Raw genomic sequence first — 23,162 nt, forward strand, 5'->3', positions numbered from 1 at the left:
AGGCCACCTTAACAAAGCGTTTAGAGTTAACATTACCAGTAATACAGAGACATGAACCTCCCGAACCCCTTGATACAAGGCACTGAGAGGGACACAGTATCATTTCTGTGTTATTCTCTCTGAAAATGTGTAACCTCATTCCAATAATGAGAACATGCCACACAGACGCAAATTCTGGGACATTTTACAAAATAACTGAGCCGTACACTTTAAATATGTCAAGACGATGAAAGACAAGGAAAGACTGAGCAGTTACAGATGGATTTGAGGGGAAATGTCAACTAAATGAATTGTGGGATCTTGCACTAAAGCAGATTTCAGGAAAGGGAACAGAAAATTGGCTGGGTATAGTGGTGCATACCTGTAGTCCCAGCTACTGGGAGGCTGAAGAGGGATGGCTGGGTATAGTGGTGTATACCTATAGACCCAGCTACTTGGGAGACTGAAGAGGGAGAATCACTTGAGCCCAGGAGTTTGAGGTTGCAGTGAGCCCTGTTTGGACCACTGCACTTCAGCCTACAGGACAGAGTGAGACCCTAAGGAAAAAAAAAAAAATCCAGAAAGAAAGGACATTGGTGGAAAAACAATGAAAGTAAGGTTCGCAGGTTGGTAAATAGCATTGAACCAATGTTAATTTCCTAGTTTTGATCATTTTACTATAGTTTTGTAAGCTGTTAACATTACAGGAGCATGAATAAGGAGTAGATGGGCACTGTTCTGTTTTTGCGGCTTTTCTGTATGTCTGTAATTCGTTCAGAATAAAAGTTTTATTTAAAAAATGTATTGACACTCTATTTCTCAGCACTTTTAATCACCCACTTCACTTTGCCATCCCTTTGAAATAAGTACGCTTTTGAATTTAAAGATGGCTTACTGCCAAAATTAACGTTACAGGGTAGTTAGCTCAGGCATTTTTCCTGAACTTAGGGATGCAGATATTATGTTCTCATATTGTTGACTTCCTAAACCCATAGTTTAATTAAGAATGTAGCTGATCAGGCCGGGCACGGTGGCTCATATCTGTAATCCCAGCACTTTGGGAGGCCGAGGCTGGCGGATCACCTGAGGTTGGGAATTCAAGACCAGCCTGACCAACATGGGGAAACCCCGTCTCTACTAAAAATACAACATTAGCCGGACATGGTGGCACATGCCTGTAATCCCAGCTACTTGGGAGGCTGAGGCAGGAGAATTCCTTGAACCTGGGAGGTGGAGGTTGCGGTGAGCCGACATCATGCCACTGCACTGTAGCCTGGGCAACAAGAGCAAAACTCCATCTCAAAAAAGGAAAAATAAAAAAGATGTAGCTAATCAAGTTGATCGTTCTAAAGATTTGACTCAAATCCTCAAGCCATGATGATGTAATATGGCTATTATCAGTAGAGTTACACCTAGGCCTAGAGATGAACCTTGACCTGTCTGTATCCTTCAAGTATAGGTTTAATTTTACTCATTTTTAGACATACTTGAGATGTCTTTCATTTTTTCAATATAAATGTATTGAATGCTGTCTAAGCACTGTTGCTAATCTTTGGGTTATACAGTGGTGAAAAGACATGTTCTCTGCCCTTCTGGAACATTGTCTCATGGAAAAACAGTAAAACTAAACAAATAAGTAAATATCAACCAGGGTAAGTACTACAAAGACATAAACAGGACCCTGTGATAGATGATGGGGGAGGGAAATATTTTGGGCAACAGATTTAGGTAGTGACATCAGAGGAGTCCTCCCAAAGGATATGACATTGAGATCTGAAAAAGCCATATGAAAAGCGGAGAAAGTGTTTAAAATTGAGGTTATCCATACGACAATGAAAAGCTTGGCATTTTCAAAGTAGAGAATAGGTAAGGATTAGGTCAAAAGGGACCTTAGAGGCCACAAAAAGTTGTTTAGATTTTACAAGCAGTGAAACATTCTACACGAAAAGTTGACAGGATCTGATTTGCATTTTCAGGATACTGTTTTTTGCAATATTTGGAGAATGGTTGGAGTAGGACAAGAGTCTTACAGAAAGTGTTCACTATTTCATGCCTTTTTGTGCTGTGCAGTTTTCTGTGCTAGAAATAATGTTGCACAAGACAAGCTTCATACTCTCAAGAAGCTCACATTCTGGTAAGGCTCTGTGAGAGTGGAGGAGAGCGGTTTTTATTTATATTTAAAAAATTTTTTTTTAGAGACAGTCTCGCTCTGTCACTCAGGCTAGAGTGCAGTGGCATGATCATAGTTCACTGCAGCCTCACACTCCTGGACTTAAGCAATTCTCCTGCCTCAGCCTCTGGAGTAGCTGGGACTGTAGGGGTGTGCCACCACACCTGGCTAATTTTTTTTTTTTTCTTATTTTAAGTAGAGACTGAGTCTTGCTATATTGCCCAGGCTGGACTTGAACTCCGGGCCTCAAGCAGTCCTTCTGCCTTGGCCTCCAAAATGCATGGATTATACTTTACATTACTTACTACAACTTTTTATTTCAGCTGAATGTCAAAAGATGTGTTATAATACAAGTACAGTAATTTTAATTATAGTAATTGCTGTACACAGAACTGAAATTAGGTAAATTCCAGCAACAGCAAGAACCTTTAAAACGTATAGAAGCCTAGTCTTAGCTGATTTGACTGTTGGTGATTTGGGGATTAAAAAAAGCTTTCTCTTGAAAGCCTACCCATCTTTTAAGGGTCAGATGCTTTTTCTTGTGGAGCTGCTTAAATCCTCACAGTTGGAATTAATCAAACCTTCTGTTGTAATTTCATTCGTTTGTGTCTGCATTGATTTTGGGATTTATTTTATATTACTTTGTATTATATACTACTTGTGTGCTGGTTCCTCCACATACTTGAGCTTGGGAATCATGTCTTGGTATTTTACATATAGTTGGTACTTCATAAATGTTTATAGATTTTAATTGTATCTATCGATGTCAAGACCTTTCAGTCACATGCATCTTAGCCTGGTCTCTTAGTCTGTTTGGGCTGTTATAGTAAAATACTGTAAACTGGCTAGCTTATAAACAATAGAAATTTATTTCTCACCGTTCTGTGCCTGGAAAGTCCAAAATCAAGGAAGCAGCAGGTCTGGTGTCTGGTACAGGCGCACTTTCTCGTTCATAGGTAGCACCTTCTTTTTGTGTCCTCACATGGTGGAAGGGGCAAGGCAGCTCTCTGCAGTCTCTTTTATAAGGGCATTAATGCCATCCATGAGGGCTCTGCTCTCATGACCTAATGACCTCCCAAAAGCTCCACCTCCTAATACCATCACATTGGTGATTAGATTTCAACATACGAATTTTTTGGGGGGCACACAAAATTCAGATTCAGATTCTGATTCTGATCTGATCTGATTCAGATCATTGCACCTGGCATTTGGAGCCTCCTATGAAACCAAGCTCTCTGTTTTTAACCTCATCTTTAGGTTGGATGCATGGCTTCTCTGTTTTACACAAGCTGACAGTGTTGGTGTTCTTTGAATATAACACTTTGTTTTCCTAATGTATACTCTTCTACTTACGCAGAATCTTTTTCCTGTGGATTTCCAGTTTTACTACATAAAGATTCTGCCTTAAAATTAACTTTTGTTGATGAACTCTACCTGGACTTGTTACTGTCTTACCCATTGTTCCTTAGCCTGTATGTTTAATCGTGCTTTATTGTTGACATACTTTTCAATACATTGTTTTATAATTGCCTGTGTAACTAACCAATTTAATTTTCCCTTCTCAACTAGTTTATGTCTGCCTTAAGTAAAGAATTGCTTTAAAGTTTCTTTTTAGTTTTTCTTAAACATTGTTTTACATAGGTTCATTAATTATAGCTGTACTTATTGAGTTATAAATAATAAAATTTAATTTAGTTATAATTTTTTTGAAATGGAATGATATTCAGTTCAGCATCCTAATAAATATTCTCTAAAATTCCGTAGGCTGTCCTTTAAGAGCCTTGTATGTTTTAACACGGGAAATGCCATCTTCCCTTAGTTGAGAATATTAATTCTTTGAGCAGTAACACTCAGATATACCTTTCGGCAAGGCTGTAAGTTTTAGTCACATCCTAATAATACAAAGTAGAGTGGACTGAAAGGAGGCTCCTATCAATAGTAGTTTGGGGCTTTGTTTTTCTTTATAACAAAGATAAGTATCTGAATTTAACCTTGAAAGAGGTTGTTGTGAGAGATTAATGGAACTGCTGAAAGAACGCTGTGGTGCTGAGTCAGCTCTCCCAAGACCAATGAATATTAAGAATAAAGTTCAAAGAAAGAGAAAACAATGGAAATAGAGACGGGGAAAATCAGCTTTACATATATTTAAGCATATTCTCTTCTTAGATATATAGTCAACGAAACATTTGTGTTTTTCTCTGTAATTTGATTTAACTCTGTCCACAAAAACAGTTTCTTCATTTTGATAAGAGATTTTTTTCCTTTCTGAGATGAACACTTTTTATACTTCATTTTTAGATTTGCCAGGAGGATAATTATTTAAGAAAGCCTTTTATAAAAATTAAGATTGTCTGACATCTTTTTAGAAATACTGTTTCTAGAAATAGTATGTGATTTGTCACATGCTGGGTACATCTAATTTATTAATGTTCTTGGTTTTGCAAAAATAAATTTTGATTTCCTGTTTCTAGAACTTCTCCTTCACCTATTTAAATGTTTAACCCTGTATCATTTCTTCCTTTTTTTTTTTTGAGACGGAGTCTCACTCTGTCGCCCAGGCTGGAGTGCAGTGGCCAGATCTCAGCTCACTGCAAGCTCCGCCTCCCGCGTTCCCGCCATTCTCCTGCCTCAGCCTCCCGAGTAGCTGGGACTACAGGCGCCGCCACCTCGCCCGGCTAGTTTTTTGTATTTTTTAGTAGAGACGGGGTTTCACCGTGTTGGCCAGGATGGTCTCAATCTCCTGACCTCGTGATCCGCCCGTCTCGGCCTCCCAAAGTGCTGGGATTACAGGCTTGAGCCACCGCGCCCGGCCTCTTCCTTTTTAATGAAAATTTTTTCTTAGTAAAACAGGGCTTTTTCTGTATAGAATATTGTCGTAGGTGAGTTTTTATGGTGTTCTTAATGAATGTTAGAGTAACGGATCACAATGGAAAAGTTTACCTATAAATCAGCATCTGTTTTTACATCCCTGTGGATAGTTGCTGAAATTACGCGTGAAAATTCTCTTTTACTGCAGGTGAAGCATCTATACAAATTGTGTGCAGCTTTTAAAAACTCCTATCTCAAACTGGGCCATTTTTTACCATTTAGAAAAAAAGCAAAATCATGGGTTAACATTATTTTTTAAAATTCTGCAGTGTTTGAAATGGACTCTATAGTACTTTTCCCTCTGACCACATATCAGTTCAATTTAATAGCAGTGAAATTTATTGAAAGACTGTTTATTGATAGGACTAACGTGCTCTCCATAAAATGATGAATAAAATTACTTTAGGCACTAAAATTACCAAAAGCGGACACTACGTTCTCAGCGAGATGAATGGTTTACGCCTTTCCATTGTGTTGTGTGAGCTCTTCTTGGTTTGCATTTGGAAGCAAAAGTCTCCAGTGAGATTCTGTTTCTCTTAAATTTTATTTTTAATTATAAGGGATACGTAATAGTTACACATATTTGCGAGGTACGCCTGATGTTTTGATACAAGCTTGCAATGTGTAATGACCAGATCAGGGTAATGAGGGCACTCATCACCTCAAGCATTTATCATTTCTCTGTGTTAGGAACATTATAATTCTGTTCTTTTAGGTATTTTAACATGTACAACAAAGTGTTGTTAATTATAGTTGCCTTATTATGCCACTGAATACTAATCCTTTTATTTTTTGAGAGAACAGAAGCAGGTATGTAAATAGTCCATTTTCTAAGACCTCAGAGGCAAAAGTCAGCCTCTTACGGACTACATCAGTGTCTGTTATTTTAAGGAAAAGTTATTTTGGGGAATTTTCGGTAAAGACTTTGAAAACGTATGCTTGTTCTTTTTATAAGCATTACAGATCAAAGATTTATAGTGTCCTAGGATTAGGTAAACCACATGTCCTTGCCCAGGTTTCTCATACTCAGCTACCATGATTTTCAAGATGAGAACCTTCCCAGTCTATATGGGATATTTGTGCTATATGTTCTGTAAAATTCATTGATATAAAGCATCATTTTTATATGTGTACTTTTCTGTTTATTTAATGAAATACATCTGCTTTTGTTTTGACTTTGGTTTTTAACAATTGAGGTTATAACAGAGCAGCACTCTAACTGAGGGGAGATATTTGAGGAGTTTTAAAGAGAAGGAGGCAGAGAATATTTTTAAATTTTAACCCACAGTATTGCCTTAAAGTAGTTGGTATGTAACCAAATTCTGTCTCTGTGTTTTGCTAGCTTTCACTTCATCAATGCATATGGCTTCAGTATTTTTCCCCACAAAGCATCTGAGAAGTTGGTAAATGAATTCTGACATGTTGAATGATTTTAATGAAATCTTCTGAATGTGTATATATGCTTAGGGGATGGGGAAGAGGGAGGCAGAATAAGCAGTGGGGTTGAGGGTAATAAAGAATTACTGTCTCTTTACATTAAGGATAATGGATAGCAGTTAACATTAGTATCTCTCAGAACAGGTTAAAGTCTATCTGGTAAGTGGTGTTTACTTCCAAGGCAGCAGCTCTTATTATTAATTCAAATAAATGACTTCCGTTACCATGTCAGAATGAGAGTTGGGAGAGGGAGGAGAGAATGTGGGAGATTGTTGCTTTGGGTAATCTCTGTGAAATCTGAATTGGCCTCCTTTCTGCTGCAGAAAAAGGCAAAAGTATAGTGAGATCTACCGTTATCAAGTAGCTCTTTTTAATGTTAGTATACAGCCTTATTAACAGTTTCTGAGGGAACAACAAATTAAATTTTCATTGTGGTTTCTCCTTTGCCTTTGCTTTTCTGATTGAACGTTTGATTGGAAAGAAAGGCAGTTAGCCGGGCGCAGTGGCTCACACCTGTAATCCCAGCACTTTGGGAGGCCGAGGCGGGCAGATCACCTGAGATCAGGAGTTCAAGACCAGCCTGACCAACATGGAGAAATCCCATCTCTACGAAAAATACAAAATTAGCCGGGCGTGGCAGTGCCTGCCTGTAATCCCAGCTACTCTGGAGGCCGAGGCAGGAGAATCGCTTGAACCTGGGAGGCGGAGGTTGCGGTGAGCCGAGATCGAGCCATTGCACTCCAGCCTGGGCAACAAGAGCGAAACTCCATCTAAAAAAATTTTTTTAAAAAGGCAACGGAGGCTAGAGTCTTACAGCTGCATTGCTGTGTAGTTTGGTGTTGACAGAGCTGACGCCAAGAAGTAAAGTTCTGAGAGATGTATTGGGAGTGGTATCGTGAGAGTTGCTGCAGAGTCCAGCCTCTCCCGGTTAATCTGCCTGAGTGAAGCTGTAGTTAGGCTGCCCCAACTTCTGCCCTCGTCTCTTTGAATACAGGAGTCTTCTTATTTAAGGAGATGAGGAATTCTTTGAAAGGTCTTCCTTCTTCTCCCTCTACCAGACCCCTCAAAGTAGTCACACAGACCTCCTGCCATGAACCCTATACTCTGTGAGGGAAGTATTCTTATTTGATTTCAGCAAATATATGAGGTTGGCAAAAGTAGGCTTCAGTTACATAATCTAGTGGTGGGAAAAATGGTCTGGGTTCGTTTTGGTGAGTGCAAATGTGATTAATAGCAGTTGAAGTAAAACGCTAAAGATACTGCTTTCATTTTAGGTGATATGAAATATTTAAAATGATAAAGCCTGTTCCTTTACTATCTCTAGATAGCTATTAAGTGAGATGTCTGTGACACACTGTACATTTCTAAATTTTGGGTTGCCTGAATTGTTTAAGCAGAGTGAAATAACCAAGGTAGGGTAGGTGAATGAAATAAAACTCTCTCTCTACTTAGTCTTATTCCCCTAGGCTGCCAATTTAATGCTTTTTTCTAATTAATGAGTGCTATAAAATGGCTTATCTACAAACAGTACATGTATTAATGGCAAAAACCACAATTGATTTGGCACCAACCTAATAATTCCCCTTTGAAATTTTTAAAATTTTATATTTATTTTATTTTATTTTATATATTTTTTTGAGCCAGAGTCTTATTCCCTCTCCCAGGCTGGAGTGCAGTGGCATAATCTTGGCTCACTACAACCACTGTCTCCCCAGTTCAGGCAGTTCTCCTTGCTTCAGCCTCCCGAGTGGCTGGGATTACAGGTGTGCACCACCACCCTGGATAATTTTTGTATTTTTAGTAGAGATGGGGTTTCACCATGTTGGCCAGACTGGTCTTGAACTCCTGACCTCAGGTGATCCACCCACCTCAGCTTCCCAAAGTGATGGGATTACAGGCTTTATTTTTAATTGACAAATAATAATTGTACATATGTATGGTGATGTTTGAATACATATATGCATTGTGGAACAATCAAATCAGGCTAATTAACATATCTATCATCTCACATACTTATTTCTTTGTGGTGAAAACATCTCAAATCTACTTTTTTTTTTTAAAATACTTTAAGTTCTGGGTTCTGTGTGCAGAATGTGCAGGTTTGTTACATAGGTATATACGTGCCATGGTGATTTGCTGCATCAATCAACCCATTACCTACATGAGGTATTTCTCCTGATGTTATCCTTTCCCCAGCCCCACACCCCACCAACCGGCCCCAGTGTGTGATGTTCTCCTCCCTGTGTCCATGTGTTCTGATTGTTCACCTCCCACTTACGAGTGAGAACATGCGGTGTTTGGTTTTCTGTTTTTGTGTTAGTTTGCTGAGAATTATATTCCAGGACATGTTTTCATCCATGTCCCTGCAAAGGACATGAACTTATCCTTTTTTATGGCTGCATAGTATTCCATGGTGTATATGTGCCACATTTTCTTAATCCAGTCTATCATTGACGGGCATTTGGGTTGGTTCCAAGTCTTTGCTATTGTGAATAGTGCCGCAATAAACATACGTGTGCATGTGTCTTTATCATAGAATGATTTATAATCCTTTGGCTATATACCCAGTAATGGGATTGCCAGGTCAAATGGCGTTTCTAGTTCTAGATCCTTGAGGAATCACCACACTGTCTTCCACAATGGTTGAACTAATTTACACTCCCACCAACAGTGTAAAAGGGTTCCTGTTTTTCCACAACCTCTTCAGCATCTGTTGTTTCCTGAGTTTGTTTGTTTTTTTTTTTTTTTGATTTTGTTTTGTTTTGTTTTGTTTTGTTTTTTGAGACGGAGTCTCACTCTGTCGCCCAGGCTGGAGTGCAGTGGCTCAATCTCGGCTCACAGCAAGCTCCGTCTCCCGGGTTCACGCCATTCTCCTGCCTCAGCCTTCCGAGTAACTGGGACTACAGGCGCTCGCCACCAGGCCCGGCTAATTTTTTTTGTATTTTTTTTTTAGTAGAGACAGGGTTTCACCATGTTAGCCAGGATGGTCTCAATCTCCTGACCTTGTGATCCACCCACCTCAGCCTCCCAAAGTGCTGGGATTACAGGTGTGAGTTTAATGATCACCATTCTAACTGGCGTGAGATGGTATCTCATTGTGGTTTTGATTTGCATTTCTCTAATGACCAGTGATGATGAGCATTTTTTCATATGTCTGTTGGCTGCATAAATGTCGTCTTTTGAGAAGTGCCTGTTCATATCCTTTGCCCATTTTTTGATGGGGTTTGCTTTTTTCTTGTAAATTTGTTTAAGTTCTTTGTAATATTAGCCCTTGGTCAGATGGATAGATTGCAAAAATTTTCTCCCATTCTGTAGGTTGCCTGTTCACTCTGATGAAATCTACTTCTTCAAAAACAATTTTGAAATACACAGTTATAATTTAAAATTGGACTCTGTTTCTGGCTTTTTTTTTTTTTTTAACTTTTTCCCGTGTCTACTTTAAGACTAGAATCAGTTATAATGAAAATTCATGAGGAAACAGGAGTTGAAGGAGGGTCTTTATTCATTGGGGGCCAATAGACTCTGAGTATTTCATTCTCATATTTCTTAAAAAAAAAAAAAAAAGTTGATTCCCAACAGTCAAATGTGAGGATTCACTCAAATGTGATGACTAAGCTTATTCATAAACCTCCATTGTATATCTCTTAAAACATTTGCCCAATTTTTTTTCAGTTGAACTTCGATGATTGGCCTATCGCTGAGTAATCTTGGTGTTGAACTATTTGTGAATATGTTGAATTACTCTAATTTGTAATCATAGTCACAAGAAAATATCTTATTAGAATTCAGTTCATTCGCAGAGTTTATTCTGAATAATTCCTGATGTAATGCGTGTTTTGCTGGTTTCACATTCAGTGAAATGCTGAGCCATACCTCAATTCTGTGGTCTCCTTAATATCTGCCTTTAGATTTTAGGTATGTTTGGGTTCCATTTTAATACAGTCTCATACCGGCAGCTGTGTTTTTGTAGTAGAGGTCCTGTTAGCCCAACAGGCGTTTGTCTTTGAGAAGGAATTTGGTCTTCATCGGTAATCCAGTTTTGTTATACTGGAGCTACATCCTCAGGTTGTGTGACACCCTCCTTCCGTTTGACTCCAAGTCATCCTTTACCTCCTGGTGTGCATGCCCTTGTGTGGTCCTCTCCCACACCCTGTCAGGATTGGTCTCCAAGTCATCCTTTACCTCCTGGTGTGCATGCCCTTGTGTGGTCCTCTCCCACACCCTGTCAGGATTGGTCTCATGAACTGTACAAGAAGGCAGAAGTGATGGCGCCAACTTCTGAAGCTAGATCCAAAAGACCCTGATGCAACTGCCTTGCACTCCTGAATCACTGGCCCTGGTAAAGGCCAGCCTCTGCGTTGTAATGACACTCAGGCCGCCCCGTGGAGAGGAACAGAGGCCTCTTGCCAATGGCTGCACCACCTCACCAGCCGTCTAAGTGGAAGCAAAGGGCTGAAGCCTGGTTGACATCTTCATTACAACCTCATAAGAAACCCTGGCACCAGAACTGTTCAGCTGCTTTTGAGTTCCTGACCCGCACAGTCTGTGTGAGATGATCAGTATTCACTGTTGTCTTATGCTGCTGAGTTTTGAAGTAACTCATTAATACAACAATAAACAATGATTACAAGTATTTTATATTTTTAGTATTAAGGTGCTCTACCACAGTCTGATTTTTTCCCCCTAAATCCACAGTTTGGTTTTCTCTGTTAGAGTAGTAAACGCTATTTTAAATTGTTTTATTAATATTATCACCATGGTAATTATCAGGGTTGGGTACTGTTGGAGCTTTTGTTGGTGTTTATCACCTATATAGCTCCTGTTTGTCTGCTGATAGCCTGTAAGCTGGGAAAAGAGTTAAAAATGTATGTAAAACATGATGTGTCATATAGCCTTTTATAGATTTATTTCATATGTAAAAACTGCTCTAACTACTGCCACATTCTCCAGTAGAAATATAATGTGAGCCACATGTATAATTTTGAATTTTCTAATAGTCTCATTTAAAAAACTAAAAGGAAACAGATGATATTTAATAATGTTTTCTTTAATCACATATATCCAAAATATTATTTTAGCATATAATCAATATGAAAATTCTTAAAGAAGTGTTGTACCTTCTTTTGTTTAAGACTAAGTTTGTGAAATTTAGTGTGTGTTTATAGTACATCTCAATTTGCACTAACCACGTTCAATGGCTCAGTAGCTACTTGTTGCTAGTGGCTCCTGCATTGGACAGTAAAAATAGTATATTAACTAAAGAAGAACCTTTTCTTCTAAGCTAGCAGCAGATTAAGAATGCCTGTAAACAACAGGTGTGATTTTCACAGATTAAGTGTGGCATGTCATACCTTAATCTCTAGCTACATTTAGTTCCAGTAAGTCAACTTCCTAATTTCCAGATGCTTCAGATCCTTCAAACCTAAGGAATATAGGGAGAGGAGGAGTTAGGGATAGTAGATAGTATATGTAGATTCCTTCAGCATTACAGACTCAGAATGGCTTTTACAGTCTCATAGTTTATCATGAAGGTTGGTGAATGTGGACTTTTTGAAGGAGAAAATACACTTTACCACGTAAAGCATATATTCCAAGCATCGGGCCACACGTGGTATGATCCCTCTTGCACTTGAGCCACCAGGAAGCACTTTCCAGGGGTTTTAGCACATCCCCTTACTTCAATCAGATGTGGTCCTGAGAGCAGAAGTATGTGAACTCTGTTGCATTTCATACCTTCTCAAGTCTAATATGACATCTTATTGTCTCACTCAGTTTCAAGGAAGCTGGTGATAACTGTCACTTCTTCAACTCAAAGTCTGGCATTGACAGATCAGAGATTTTTCTTTTTAAGTTTGAGATTTATCTTCAGGATCTTCAGAATTTATGGAAGAACTTATTGTGATAATATTGTCCCTTTTAAAAAATGTTCTTATTTAGACTATCCCATGGTTATCAAAAGACTTGGAAGGAATTTCTCATAATTCTGACCCACTTCTGTAAAATATTGCTATGAAGAAATTCATAGGACTTTTGAATAAAAAGCTGAAGAACACAGTGATGTATAATCCATACGTGTTTTGTTCTCTTTACCTTTCTTTTGATCATGAGCACTGCCTGAAGATGTGTTTGCCTGGTCTGCTTTTCTCTTTTCACAGTAAACAGTTAACTTACATATTGAGAGTATCTGTTACCTAAACAATGACACTTGTAACTATTTCCAGAAGGTCTCTTTATATCCTTACTGATTTCTTTGCAGTGCAAGATGCTCTTTTAACATTTTTCAGTTTGCTTTTGATTTTATATCAGGACAGTATATATTTTATATTATTTACACAAATGATACTTACATGCCTTAGAATAATAGTCACTTCTGGTATCCTTGTGTAACTCTGATTCCTCTTCCTCTGAGATGACCACTTTCATCTCTTTTGGTGGTTTCTACTGTCGTTTATTTTTATCTTTCCAAATGACATTTTTATATTATTGTTCTATTATTTTTCTTATTTGAGCATCATCTGTTGACTTCTTATCGTAGATGATGAGGAATTAGTGTTTTTACACAGACCAACACACACTTCCTTCTTTCTATCCTTCCAACATAATTATCTCCAGGTCTACATTATTAAAACTGAGGCACATAATATATTATGATTTACATTTTGGTTTTTCCTAGTGTACCTTAGTTTTCCTTTTTGTTTTTCCTGTCTTGGGTATCTGTTCCCAGATTCCTTTCTACACCCGTAAAATTCCTCCCAGTATCATTACTACTGTAAAATACATCAGCCCTTATTAATTGCCCTCAGATAATCTGTACATCTGCTTTTTTTCTTGGAAAAATTAAGTTCCTTTCTCTGCCAAGTAATGTGTACTTAGTCTCTAGGTTGTGTCGTCCTTATGGTTCCCTTCACCATTCACCTGTGATAGAGCTCGTGTTCTCTGGATCCCACATCTTCTTTCCAAGTTTACCTCTTCGTTTTATAGAGTATACCCTAGTAGCTTCCTGAGAGAGTCGCTGAGTGAGGTCCTTTTCGTGGGGGGATTTTGCATTCAACTCCCATATTTGATTGGTAGTTTAGATACAGAATTCTAGATTGGTAATCATTTTTTTCCCCCTTAGAGTTTTGAAAGCATTACTCAAATTGTCTTCTAGTTTCCTGTGTTGCCTTTAAAAACTCCAATGTCTTCTGATTTTTTGATTTGACAAGTGATCATTTTTGGCCTTTCTAAAAGTTTTCAAGATGTTTTCTTTCCCCTAGTGTTCTAAACTTTAAAAAAAGAGTATTCATATTATCATCTAAGCACCAAATGATGGATTTAGTCTTTTCGCAAGAGCGAGGCAAGAAAGAATGATTATAAATGTTACCTAGCAGTGCTATTGCTACCCTGGTATTTGTAGCACTCAAAGGCTTTCCTGTTTATTTCTTACACTGGCTCAACATTTTATTAAATTAAATAGGAGATTCAAGCTGTGGTTCAACACAAGAGAAACTTCCTTGGTTTATTTTAGCAGATCTCTCAAGATTCCAAAACTAAAATTGGTGCCAGATTTTACCCACTCGATAGATTAAGTAGTTTTGGACTTTGTAAATGAAGGTGAGAGAGGTATTTGCTGTCTTCATTCTCTTGCATTATATTATCCTAGTTTGATCCAGTTGCCTTAGACTAAGCAAATGATTCCATACTCAGCTTTACATTGAAATGTAACTTATAATATCACCTAAATATTACTTATCAGCCGTTTCCTTTTATTTGTAGTGTCACTTGGCTTTTGTTTTTCATCCTTATTATTAAGAAAGATTTTGAACCAGGCTTTGCGATTAATTCCAGAAATCCTTTTTTAAATAAGGCCGTGAACACTGAGCTCGTGTGGCAGACTCTAGTTTCTCTGCTGGTTTCCGATAAAGTTATGAAATGAGTTTCACAATGAAATATTATGAAAACTTGATTCTCTGCATTATGACAAATTACTCATCATTTTCTCCCTAAAAGTTTTTTATTGATACAGCCACAAAGCTATTTTTACCCCACGCAGATGTACAAGTAAAGTTGTTTGCTTGAAATAGATTCCTGGGAAGTTATTTGGAATTAACTATTTGAGCCTCAATTCAGATAATAGAAGCCTCTGAGGAGACTTCCAAGAAACAGTTTAAGAGTGGGATAGGATAGACTGCACAAAGACATAATACTGAGTGTTCCACAAGCAGCTGATGAGAAACATTTTCAACTTTGTGTGTTAATAATGTTTCTTTATGCTTCTTTATACTTACAGCAATCTGTATTTTAGAATCCCATATTACTGCAAGTATGGTCATTCTCATTCATTAGAGGGTTTGAGAAGACTGAGCTAATCATTGCATCCATCTCTTACTTCATAATCCTTCTTTTATGTTTAGTTTTCTTTGACTCTGAAGAAGCCACCTTGGCCTTTGTTTTGACTGGCATCGTCCCTTGTCTCTCTGCGTGACATTCCTTTAAAAAACCTCCGCTGGACTCTGCTGTTCATGGCAAGTCAACAGAGGGAACAAAGATTTCAACAGAGAGCGGTTTTTTTGTTTTGTTTTGTTTTGTTTTGTTAGATACAGCTAAACTGCCCTGCATAAAACAGAACCTTACTTATGGGAATAGATCACAGTATTTTATAACTGTGAAGAACCACAGTTCTCTGAGAAGAATGAAAACTTTTCTCTTAACATGAATATAACGTACATCACCAAAATGTGAAGTTTTTCCTAACTCCCATTTTTTAAAGTTTAGAAAAATGAGAGAGCAAAAGATTTATCAACTGTTTATTAAGAAGAATATGAAATAATAGATGCTGTTCTTCCAAAATGGGGAGAAAAATCTGACTTATCTTTGACGGATTTCAAGTTCTAGATTTTTGAAGGTAAAGTTGTCAAAAGTGGACTGCAGTATAATTGAGTTTCTCAGATAAAAGAAAAAATTCTTAGGTATCTTTTCCTGATATGAGTGTTCTGAAAATTGGAGAATGGTTAAGCAAGTCTTGTTCTTTTGTTTTATATATTTTTAAGAGGAAGCACTTTATTCTTAATCCTCTAGTTTCGTAAGAAGTTGAAGAAGGAAGTGCTTCCAATAACCTGGTGACTCAGTTCTCCATCCTACTTGAACTCTTCTTAACATCTCTCCTGTCTTACGTGAACTCAGCGTTCTGTAGGATTCTGTTTGACTTTCCGAGAGATCAGCATCCGCCTCTCCAGAAGCTGCGTTTTAAACTTGCGTGGAACATCAAGGGTGGGGATTGCTTGGTCGGCTAATAAACTGGCTCATTCTTAGCCAGACCACTCACTTACATCCAGTTGTCATTTTTGGTTTTCTCATATGAGATTATGAGAAAACCACACATTCTTGAAATATGAGGATGCGTCACTTGCTTTTTAATGTCTCTTAAGAAATTGTTTGCCAACAATTGTCTCTGAAGAGTATAATCTGAAAGATCATGCTGTTTACTGCACTTTTCTCATCTCGGCTTCACTGCAGGAAAAGAGAATGTTTTGATATTCAATCTAATTATCATTTCATCAAAGCTGGCTTCATGCTTAGAGAGTAGTTCGAAAACAACTTTGTACTTTTAAATAATCAAGCCCTTGCCCCCTCTGCTGTCTAACACAGTTTTATTCTCTGTTACAGAGAGCAAATTCCTCACGTTTATCTTGCTTGACTAACTTGACGCTTGGCTCTTAATAATATACTACTTCAGCCTCCTTTACTTCTTTTCTTTCCTTGCTTTCTTTATTGTGTCCTCTGTGACGATATCTTGTTGGATTTGCTTCTGATGGGAAGGACATTGAATTAAGTAAACAGCCCTTCCTTAAAGGGTTAAGTAATTAATCTACTTCACCTAGTCTTCCATCATTTTCTAGGACAGTCTCCGTAAGAAGGATGACAGGATTGAAGAGCTGGAAGAAGCACTAAGAGAAAGTGTACAGATAACTGCAGAGCGGGAAATGGTGCTAGCACAAGAGGAATCAGCCAGGACCAGTGCTGAAAAACAGGTCTGCTATTTCATACAGTTCCAAGCAATGCTGCTGGTTAACCAAAAGGTAAAACACAACCAGTATAGTTTAGGTAAACTACACATATTGTATGTTTATAGGGTTTCAAAAGCACTTCATAGAGTGTAAGTCCCAAGGAGTTCCTTCACAGCGGTATTAGATACAAGGATATGGTTTCTTTTGTGTCAAGTATAGAAAGAAAGACCAACTTTATTAGCAAAGCTGAGAGAGAATTGAACATTTCGCAGAATGAGTGCCTTTCAGTACCCTGTTCCTAGATAAATGCCTTGTCTGCTGTTTCTTAAATAAGAATTGAAATAAAGTTGTATGAGAATTGACGCATGTTAACACAGCAGTCTCTGCGTTAATAACTTAGGTCTGATCCCATATATATTTATGTAGCATGTGCTAATGTATTGGATGAGATGAAATGGAGCTTATCTGTCTGCTACAAGACTGGACACAACCCTAACTTTTAAATGGAAAGAAAAACGCGAACTTTTTTTTTTTTTTTTTTTGAGACGAAGTCTTGCTCTTGTCCCCCAGGCTAGAGTGCGATGGCACTATCTCAGCTCACTGCAACCTCCGCCTCCCGGGTTCAAGCGATTCCCCTGCCTCAGCCTCCCAAGTAGCTGGGATTACAGACACCTGCCAGCACGCCCAGCTAACTTTTGTGTTTTTAGTAAAGTTGCGGTTTCACTGTGTTGGTCAAGCTGGTCTCGAACTCCTGACCTCGGGTGATCCACCCGCCCCGGCCTCCCAAAGTGCTGGGATTACAAGCATGAGCTACCATGCCTGGCAAAAAAAAAACAAAAAGACACAAACGTTTCTGACTGAAAAACGTTAATTCCAAATAGCTAATAGTTTATTCATTTCATACCCTGCCTCACTGAAGAGAAGAGTTGAGGTTGTAACAAGTTGAGGTTAATAGTGAGTGTGAAGGACATAGAAACCATACACTGGAGTCCCGGATAAGCCTGTCGCAGCCTCGGAGGGGCTTGCCAAAGAGTTCTGCTCGGCAGTTTTTGGTGCTTGTTTGACGTATTTCCTGCATCTTTTAAGGTCTCCGTACTCTTGCTTTTGACTTTTCATTGACTTTTCATGAATAACTACAGATGGGAAGTGTGAATGGAAGAAATAGTTTTAACAAGTGAAGGTTATAATCCCAGCTCCCATTATGAGAATGTGATTTAAGATTTCAAATCTATCTGACACATAGGTTCATAGCACTTAATTTTGCAGTAATTGTTTCCTTTCCATTTCTTAGTGGGAGAAATATAAATGTTAAAGAGGGAAAAAATGCTCAATGAGAGGGTGACAGGAATCTTTCTAGGAACCCCTTGGTCAGACCACTGGTGTTATTTTGAGTTAAGGTAGGTACAGTAAAGAAGGGCACGTTTCCAAGGCAGACATAGCGTGTTCCCCAGGGAGCCCCTTCATAGCTCTGTGGGATGCAAAGACATGGTTTCTTTAGTGTCAAGTGTAGAAAGACCAACTTCGTTAGCAAAGCTGAGAGATCATTGAACCTTTTGCAGAATGAATGCCTTTCAGTACCCTGTTCCTAGATGAATACCTCGTCTACTCTTTCTTTGGATACGTTCCTAATGCACAGTCACCTGGAGCTTGGGTAGTGGAGAGCTCCAGAGAAGGGACGGTGACAGCCACTGTGTCACCCAAGGGTGGGGAGGAATTTTCTTTAATCTTGATTTTACCCTTTTTATATTCTCTCCTTTATTTTTCAAATAAAGATTTTTCTTCTGCTTTGGCCTCATTATTTATTGACAAGTATTAAACATCAGAGATCATGCAGAGACTTTGGCAATTAATAATAGATCATGTCACTATGGGTTATAGACTTCTGTTATGTGTTTTCCTTTTTGAGGCTGTTGTGTGAACTGATTATAATACGCTTTAGGGGTATGTTTTATTTATGGTTAATAGACTTTGCAGTTTTTAGGTTTACAGAAAACTTGAGCAGAAAGTACAAAGAGCTTCCATTTACTCCTTTCTCTACCTCAGTTTCCCCTATTGTTAACATATGGCATTAGTGTAGTATTTGTTAAAATTAATGAACCAGTTTTAATACATTATAACTGTGTGGTCCATAGCTTAGGGTTCACTTTTTGTGGCACACAGTCCCATGTGTTTTGCCAAATGTGTAGTGACCTGTATCTGCCATTACACTATTATACAGAGTAATTTCACTGCCTTGAAAGTATCATGCGCCACCGATTTATTCCTCCCTCATCTCCCCCGTCCCTGATCTTTTTACTGCCTCTGTAGTTTTGCCTTTTCCTTTACTGATAGTTGGAGTCATATAGTATGTAGCATGTTCCGCTTGGCTTCTTTCACTTAGCATCTGCATTTAAGGTTCTTCTTTTTGTGGCTCGATAGCTCATTTCCCTTTATCTCTGAGTAGTATTCCATTGTGTGGATGCGCCACAGTTTGCTCATTCCTTCAGCTGCTGAAGGACATCTTGGTGCCATTCAGTTTTTGGCACTTAGGAATAAAGCTGCTGTAAACATTCACATGCAGACTTTGGTGTGGATGTAAATTCTCAGCTCATTTGGGTAAATAACTGGGAGTGTGATTGCCGGATTCTGTGGTAAGGTCATATGGTAAGAGTTTTGGAAAAAGCTGCCAGACTGTCTCCCAAAGTGGCTGTATATCTTTTGCTTTTAATTGCATGCTTTTTTTCCTTTTCCGCCTTTCTGCTACTCACTGCCTATCTGAAGCTGTTGCGTGAAATATTGCATGAGACCAGTTATTTGAACTTTAAGTGGTTCGAGGTATGAAGAAATTGCTTTTACGTTTACACTTCTGAAGCCTTACAACCTTCATCTACTGTCCTCTCCTCTCCCATTTATTATTATTTTTTTTATCTTTTCGTGTCTTTTTTTTTTTTTTTTTTTTTTTCTGGAGTGTAATGGCGTGATCTCAGCTCACTGCAATCTCTGCCTCCTGGGTTCAAGTCATTCTCCTGCCTCAGCCTCCCAAGTAGCTGGGACTACAGGCATGTGCCACCATGCCCAGCTAATTTTTGTATTTTTAGTAGAGACGGGGTTTCACCATGTTGGCCAGGCTGGTCTTGAACTCGTGACCTCAAGTGATCCGCCCACCTCAGCCTCCAGAAGTGCTGGGGTTACAGGCATGAGCCACCGCGCCCAGCCCATCTGTTCCTGTCTTTTAGCTCCACTGTTAATTTTACTTATGTATGTTAATTATATGTACTGAGATAATCTGCAGATGTTCTTTTGAAATGCCTTAAATGAGGCTTTTTTGTTTAGGAACATTATTCTTATTTTCTTTCTCAGATTCAAAAGTTACCTGTTTCTCACTTAAATTTAGCTTCTGGGAAAGAATGACTTTCTCTGATAAAGGTAGAGTATCTACATCTCTTAATTCCTCCAACAGCAAAGTAAATTGTATGGGAGCCATAACTTTATTAAAATAAGATGTAGAACCTTCCAAAGTTCGAACAAGGAAGAACTCCCATAAGAAAACATCTCTTAATGCCTTTTCTTTATTCTCACAGGATCCCCTTACAGTTTATTTGTTCCTAATACATGCTGCCCCACACTGAGCCCATGCTAGAAATTTAGAGAAGTTGTGTAATGACCTCATGAAGGAAGGTGCCCCCTCACCTGTGCGAGCAAATTGAGAGATGAAGTGAATGATCCCCACAGGGGAGAACCCCACAGCTCCTTTACTTTTGCTTTGTCCCTTTCCACATGGGGATTCTGTTTCTGGAACCTTTCTCTGTTTAACTTTTGGTGGGTTTTGTGTTTTATTGAATGTGTCTATTTTCTTAAACTGAGCATAAACAAGGTCTCCTAAACAAGTCTCAGAATTGCCAGGGGCTAAAGAGCAGTATGCTTAGCTCAGCTATGATGTTATGAACTTTAAATTTTTTAATTTTCTTTTAACATTTTAAAAGAATGATTTAAATATCTTCACTGGGCCAGGATGCAGTGGCTCATGCCTGTGATCCCAGCACTTTGGGAGGCAGAGGTTGGAGCACTACTTGAAGCCAAGAGTTCGAGACCAGCCTGTACAACAATGCAAGGCCTCGTCTCAACAACAACAACAACAAAATTGTAATTAGCCGGACATGATGGGGTATGCCTATATTCCCAGCTGCTTGAGGGACTGAGGTGAGAGGATCACCTGAGCCCAGGAGTTTGAGGCTACAGTGAACCATGATTGTACCACTGCATCCCAGCCTGAGCAACAGAGTGAGGCCCTGTCTTTAAAAATAATGATAATAACGACATATTTGCACATATGAATTTGATTTTTCTTTTAAAAGCCCCATTTTTAACCGTGATACTCAGTGATAAACAGTGATATTTTTTCAAATTGCCATTTTGACATTATTTGGATTACAAAGTATAAATTATATCTGTGGTTTGCTAAGTAATTGTACATTAATGAGCATTTTTAAGGATTACGGTTTTTTTTAAACGTATAAAGTTCTTCATTGGCTGAAAATCTCCCCTGTCATTTATGTAGCAGTTATCACCAGAATAGCCAAGTTCATTTTCAGAATGAACAGTTGCCACTACAGAAGCAAAACTGGTAGAGGAGTATGTCTGTAGAAGATGATGCACACTAATAGAACTATAGTTGTTTTCCTTAGTCTTTCTTATTGCCTTTTTTACTTTTAGAGATTTCCAGAGTGCACAGTTTATTATTTACTTTTATAAACATAATTCTTTATTGGTCTGAATATTAAGTTATATTTCCCTCATTGTTTATTAAATGGCAGCGATGCTCTGAAAATAAAATTATACTGTCACTTATGCCTTTTTTTCTGCTAATACTTAAAAAATATCGTTTGCTTTTCCAAATGCCATATTAAGCACTGAAAATGAAAAGGGAATAGATACAGCCTCTGTCTTCAAGAAGCTTATAGTTTATTGGAAAGACTGAAGAATGAACTTATAATTATGGTTCTGTTTGATAACTACCATGATAGAGGTCTGAATACAAAGCTTTGAGAATAGAGGAAGAGGGGCAAGCCTGAAATCCAAATCTGGGAGGTCTGCAGGCTTCCTGGAGGAGGTGTTTATGTGTGAATTGAGTCTTAAAAAGAAAGAATTAGGCAAAGAAGTGAAAGATGTTGAATGTATTCCATGTAGAGGGAACAGAGGTGAAAGCTGGGAGCGTCTAGGAAAACAAGTTGTGGTTAGTAGCTACAGTTGAGTGTAAATAGGAATGGCAAGAACTATGTAAAGAAGAGAAAAAGATGAGAGAGTAAGAGAGATCATTTGTTTAGGTGTGCACAGTCAGATCATGCTGAATGAAGCATGTTCAAGCTTATGTTCAAGGAAGTAGAGAACCTTTGAAGCGAAGAACAATATTTATTTTTAGTTTACTTGCTCATTCATTCATTCAACAGATCTTTATTACTTACTCAGTGGGTGCTGTGGTAGTCCTGGATAATACATAGTGATAAACAAAGTAGCTTTAGTTTCTTGCCTGAGACCTTATGGTTCAGATGGGGACACAGACACTAACATTTAATTACTAGTTATGACAAAGGAACAGGTTTTCAGAAATACACAATCATTTCTTGAAAGTTGGAGGGTTAGCAGCTATTTTAGATTTAAGTGCTCAGAGCGGGTCCTCTGTGAAAGTAGCTTTGTCCTGAGCCTGAAGGCTGAGAGGAAGCGCACCATGTGACCAGTGGGACAGAAGCAGCAGTTCTAATGGTAATAAGTGGAGAAGAGCTGAACATGTCTAAGGAAGACCAATGTGACCGGCGGGCAGGAACAGTGCAAGCTGTGCAGGGCTTTTATATGAGCCGTGGCAGAAGGTTGTGCTTCGTAAGAGGGATGGAAGAGTTTTAAAGAAGGCATGACATCATCTGATTTATGTTTTTAAAAGATCATTCTGGGTACTGGGTGGAGGTTGAATTGGGGGGCGGTAAGATTGGAAGGGGGAGGATCAGATGGGCGATTAAAGCAGCCCAGGCTTGAGATCTTCTAACTGAGGTGTGCCTACACCTGAGAGTGCATGAACGCTTCCCCAAAAGGCACATGGGCACAGGCCCTCAGCCTCTGAACATACGTGTCCCTGAAACTGATACGTTCAAAAGGCACATGGACACAGGCCCTCAGCCTCTAAACACACGTACCCCTGAAACTGATCTGCTCAAAAGGCACATGGGCACGGGCCCTCAGCCTCTGAACACACGTGTCCCTGAAACTGATCCGCTCAAAAGGCTCCTAAGGTATGCAGATTCTCTTTTGTCATTGTCCCCTTCACAGTTCTGCACTCCTCGCTTTACAACAGACAAAACTCTCCTGACTCTTACTATCCTCTGTTCCTCAGAGGTGGAAAACTCTGGAATGTTAGCAAAGGGGCCATTCGGCGAATTGGTGTTAAGATAATGGCTGAGTCTGTCAGGTTGTTTTCAGTTCTTTGTTTTCCACAGAATTGAAATAAAACCTAATTAAGTGCCGATTGGTCGATTATTATAAATGATTTTCGATGACAGGTTACTGTCGGGTTTGGGGCATGTAATTCTGAAGGAATGCAAAGAGTTGAGTTATGTTGCTACAGCAAAACTCCTTCCATTCCTATCCATTTATATGATGAAGCTTTCTTAGTGCTTACATCTATAACAGTGAAACATACCAATGGAATTGATGCTGAACCCCTATCTTCCTTTTTTTTTTTTTTTTTTTTTTTT

General features: G+C 38.6%; 1 protein-coding gene across 1 annotated transcript in view; it reads left to right on the forward strand.

The window, feature by feature from the left end:
• Positions 1-23,162, forward strand: part of ERC1 (ELKS/RAB6-interacting/CAST family member 1) — a 581,971-nt gene that overhangs the window by 261,627 nt on the left and 297,182 nt on the right. The window contains exon 16 of the mRNA XM_011967141.1: positions 16,333-16,464. Coding sequence (XP_011822531.1) covers positions 16,333-16,464 — 132 coding nt within the window. The remainder of the gene's footprint in view (positions 1-16,332; positions 16,465-23,162) is intronic.

Source organism: Mandrillus leucophaeus, unplaced genomic scaffold (assembly GCF_000951045.1).
Source record: "Mandrillus leucophaeus isolate KB7577 unplaced genomic scaffold, Mleu.le_1.0 Scaffold79, whole genome shotgun sequence".
Taxonomy (NCBI): Eukaryota; Metazoa; Chordata; class Mammalia; order Primates; family Cercopithecidae; genus Mandrillus; species Mandrillus leucophaeus.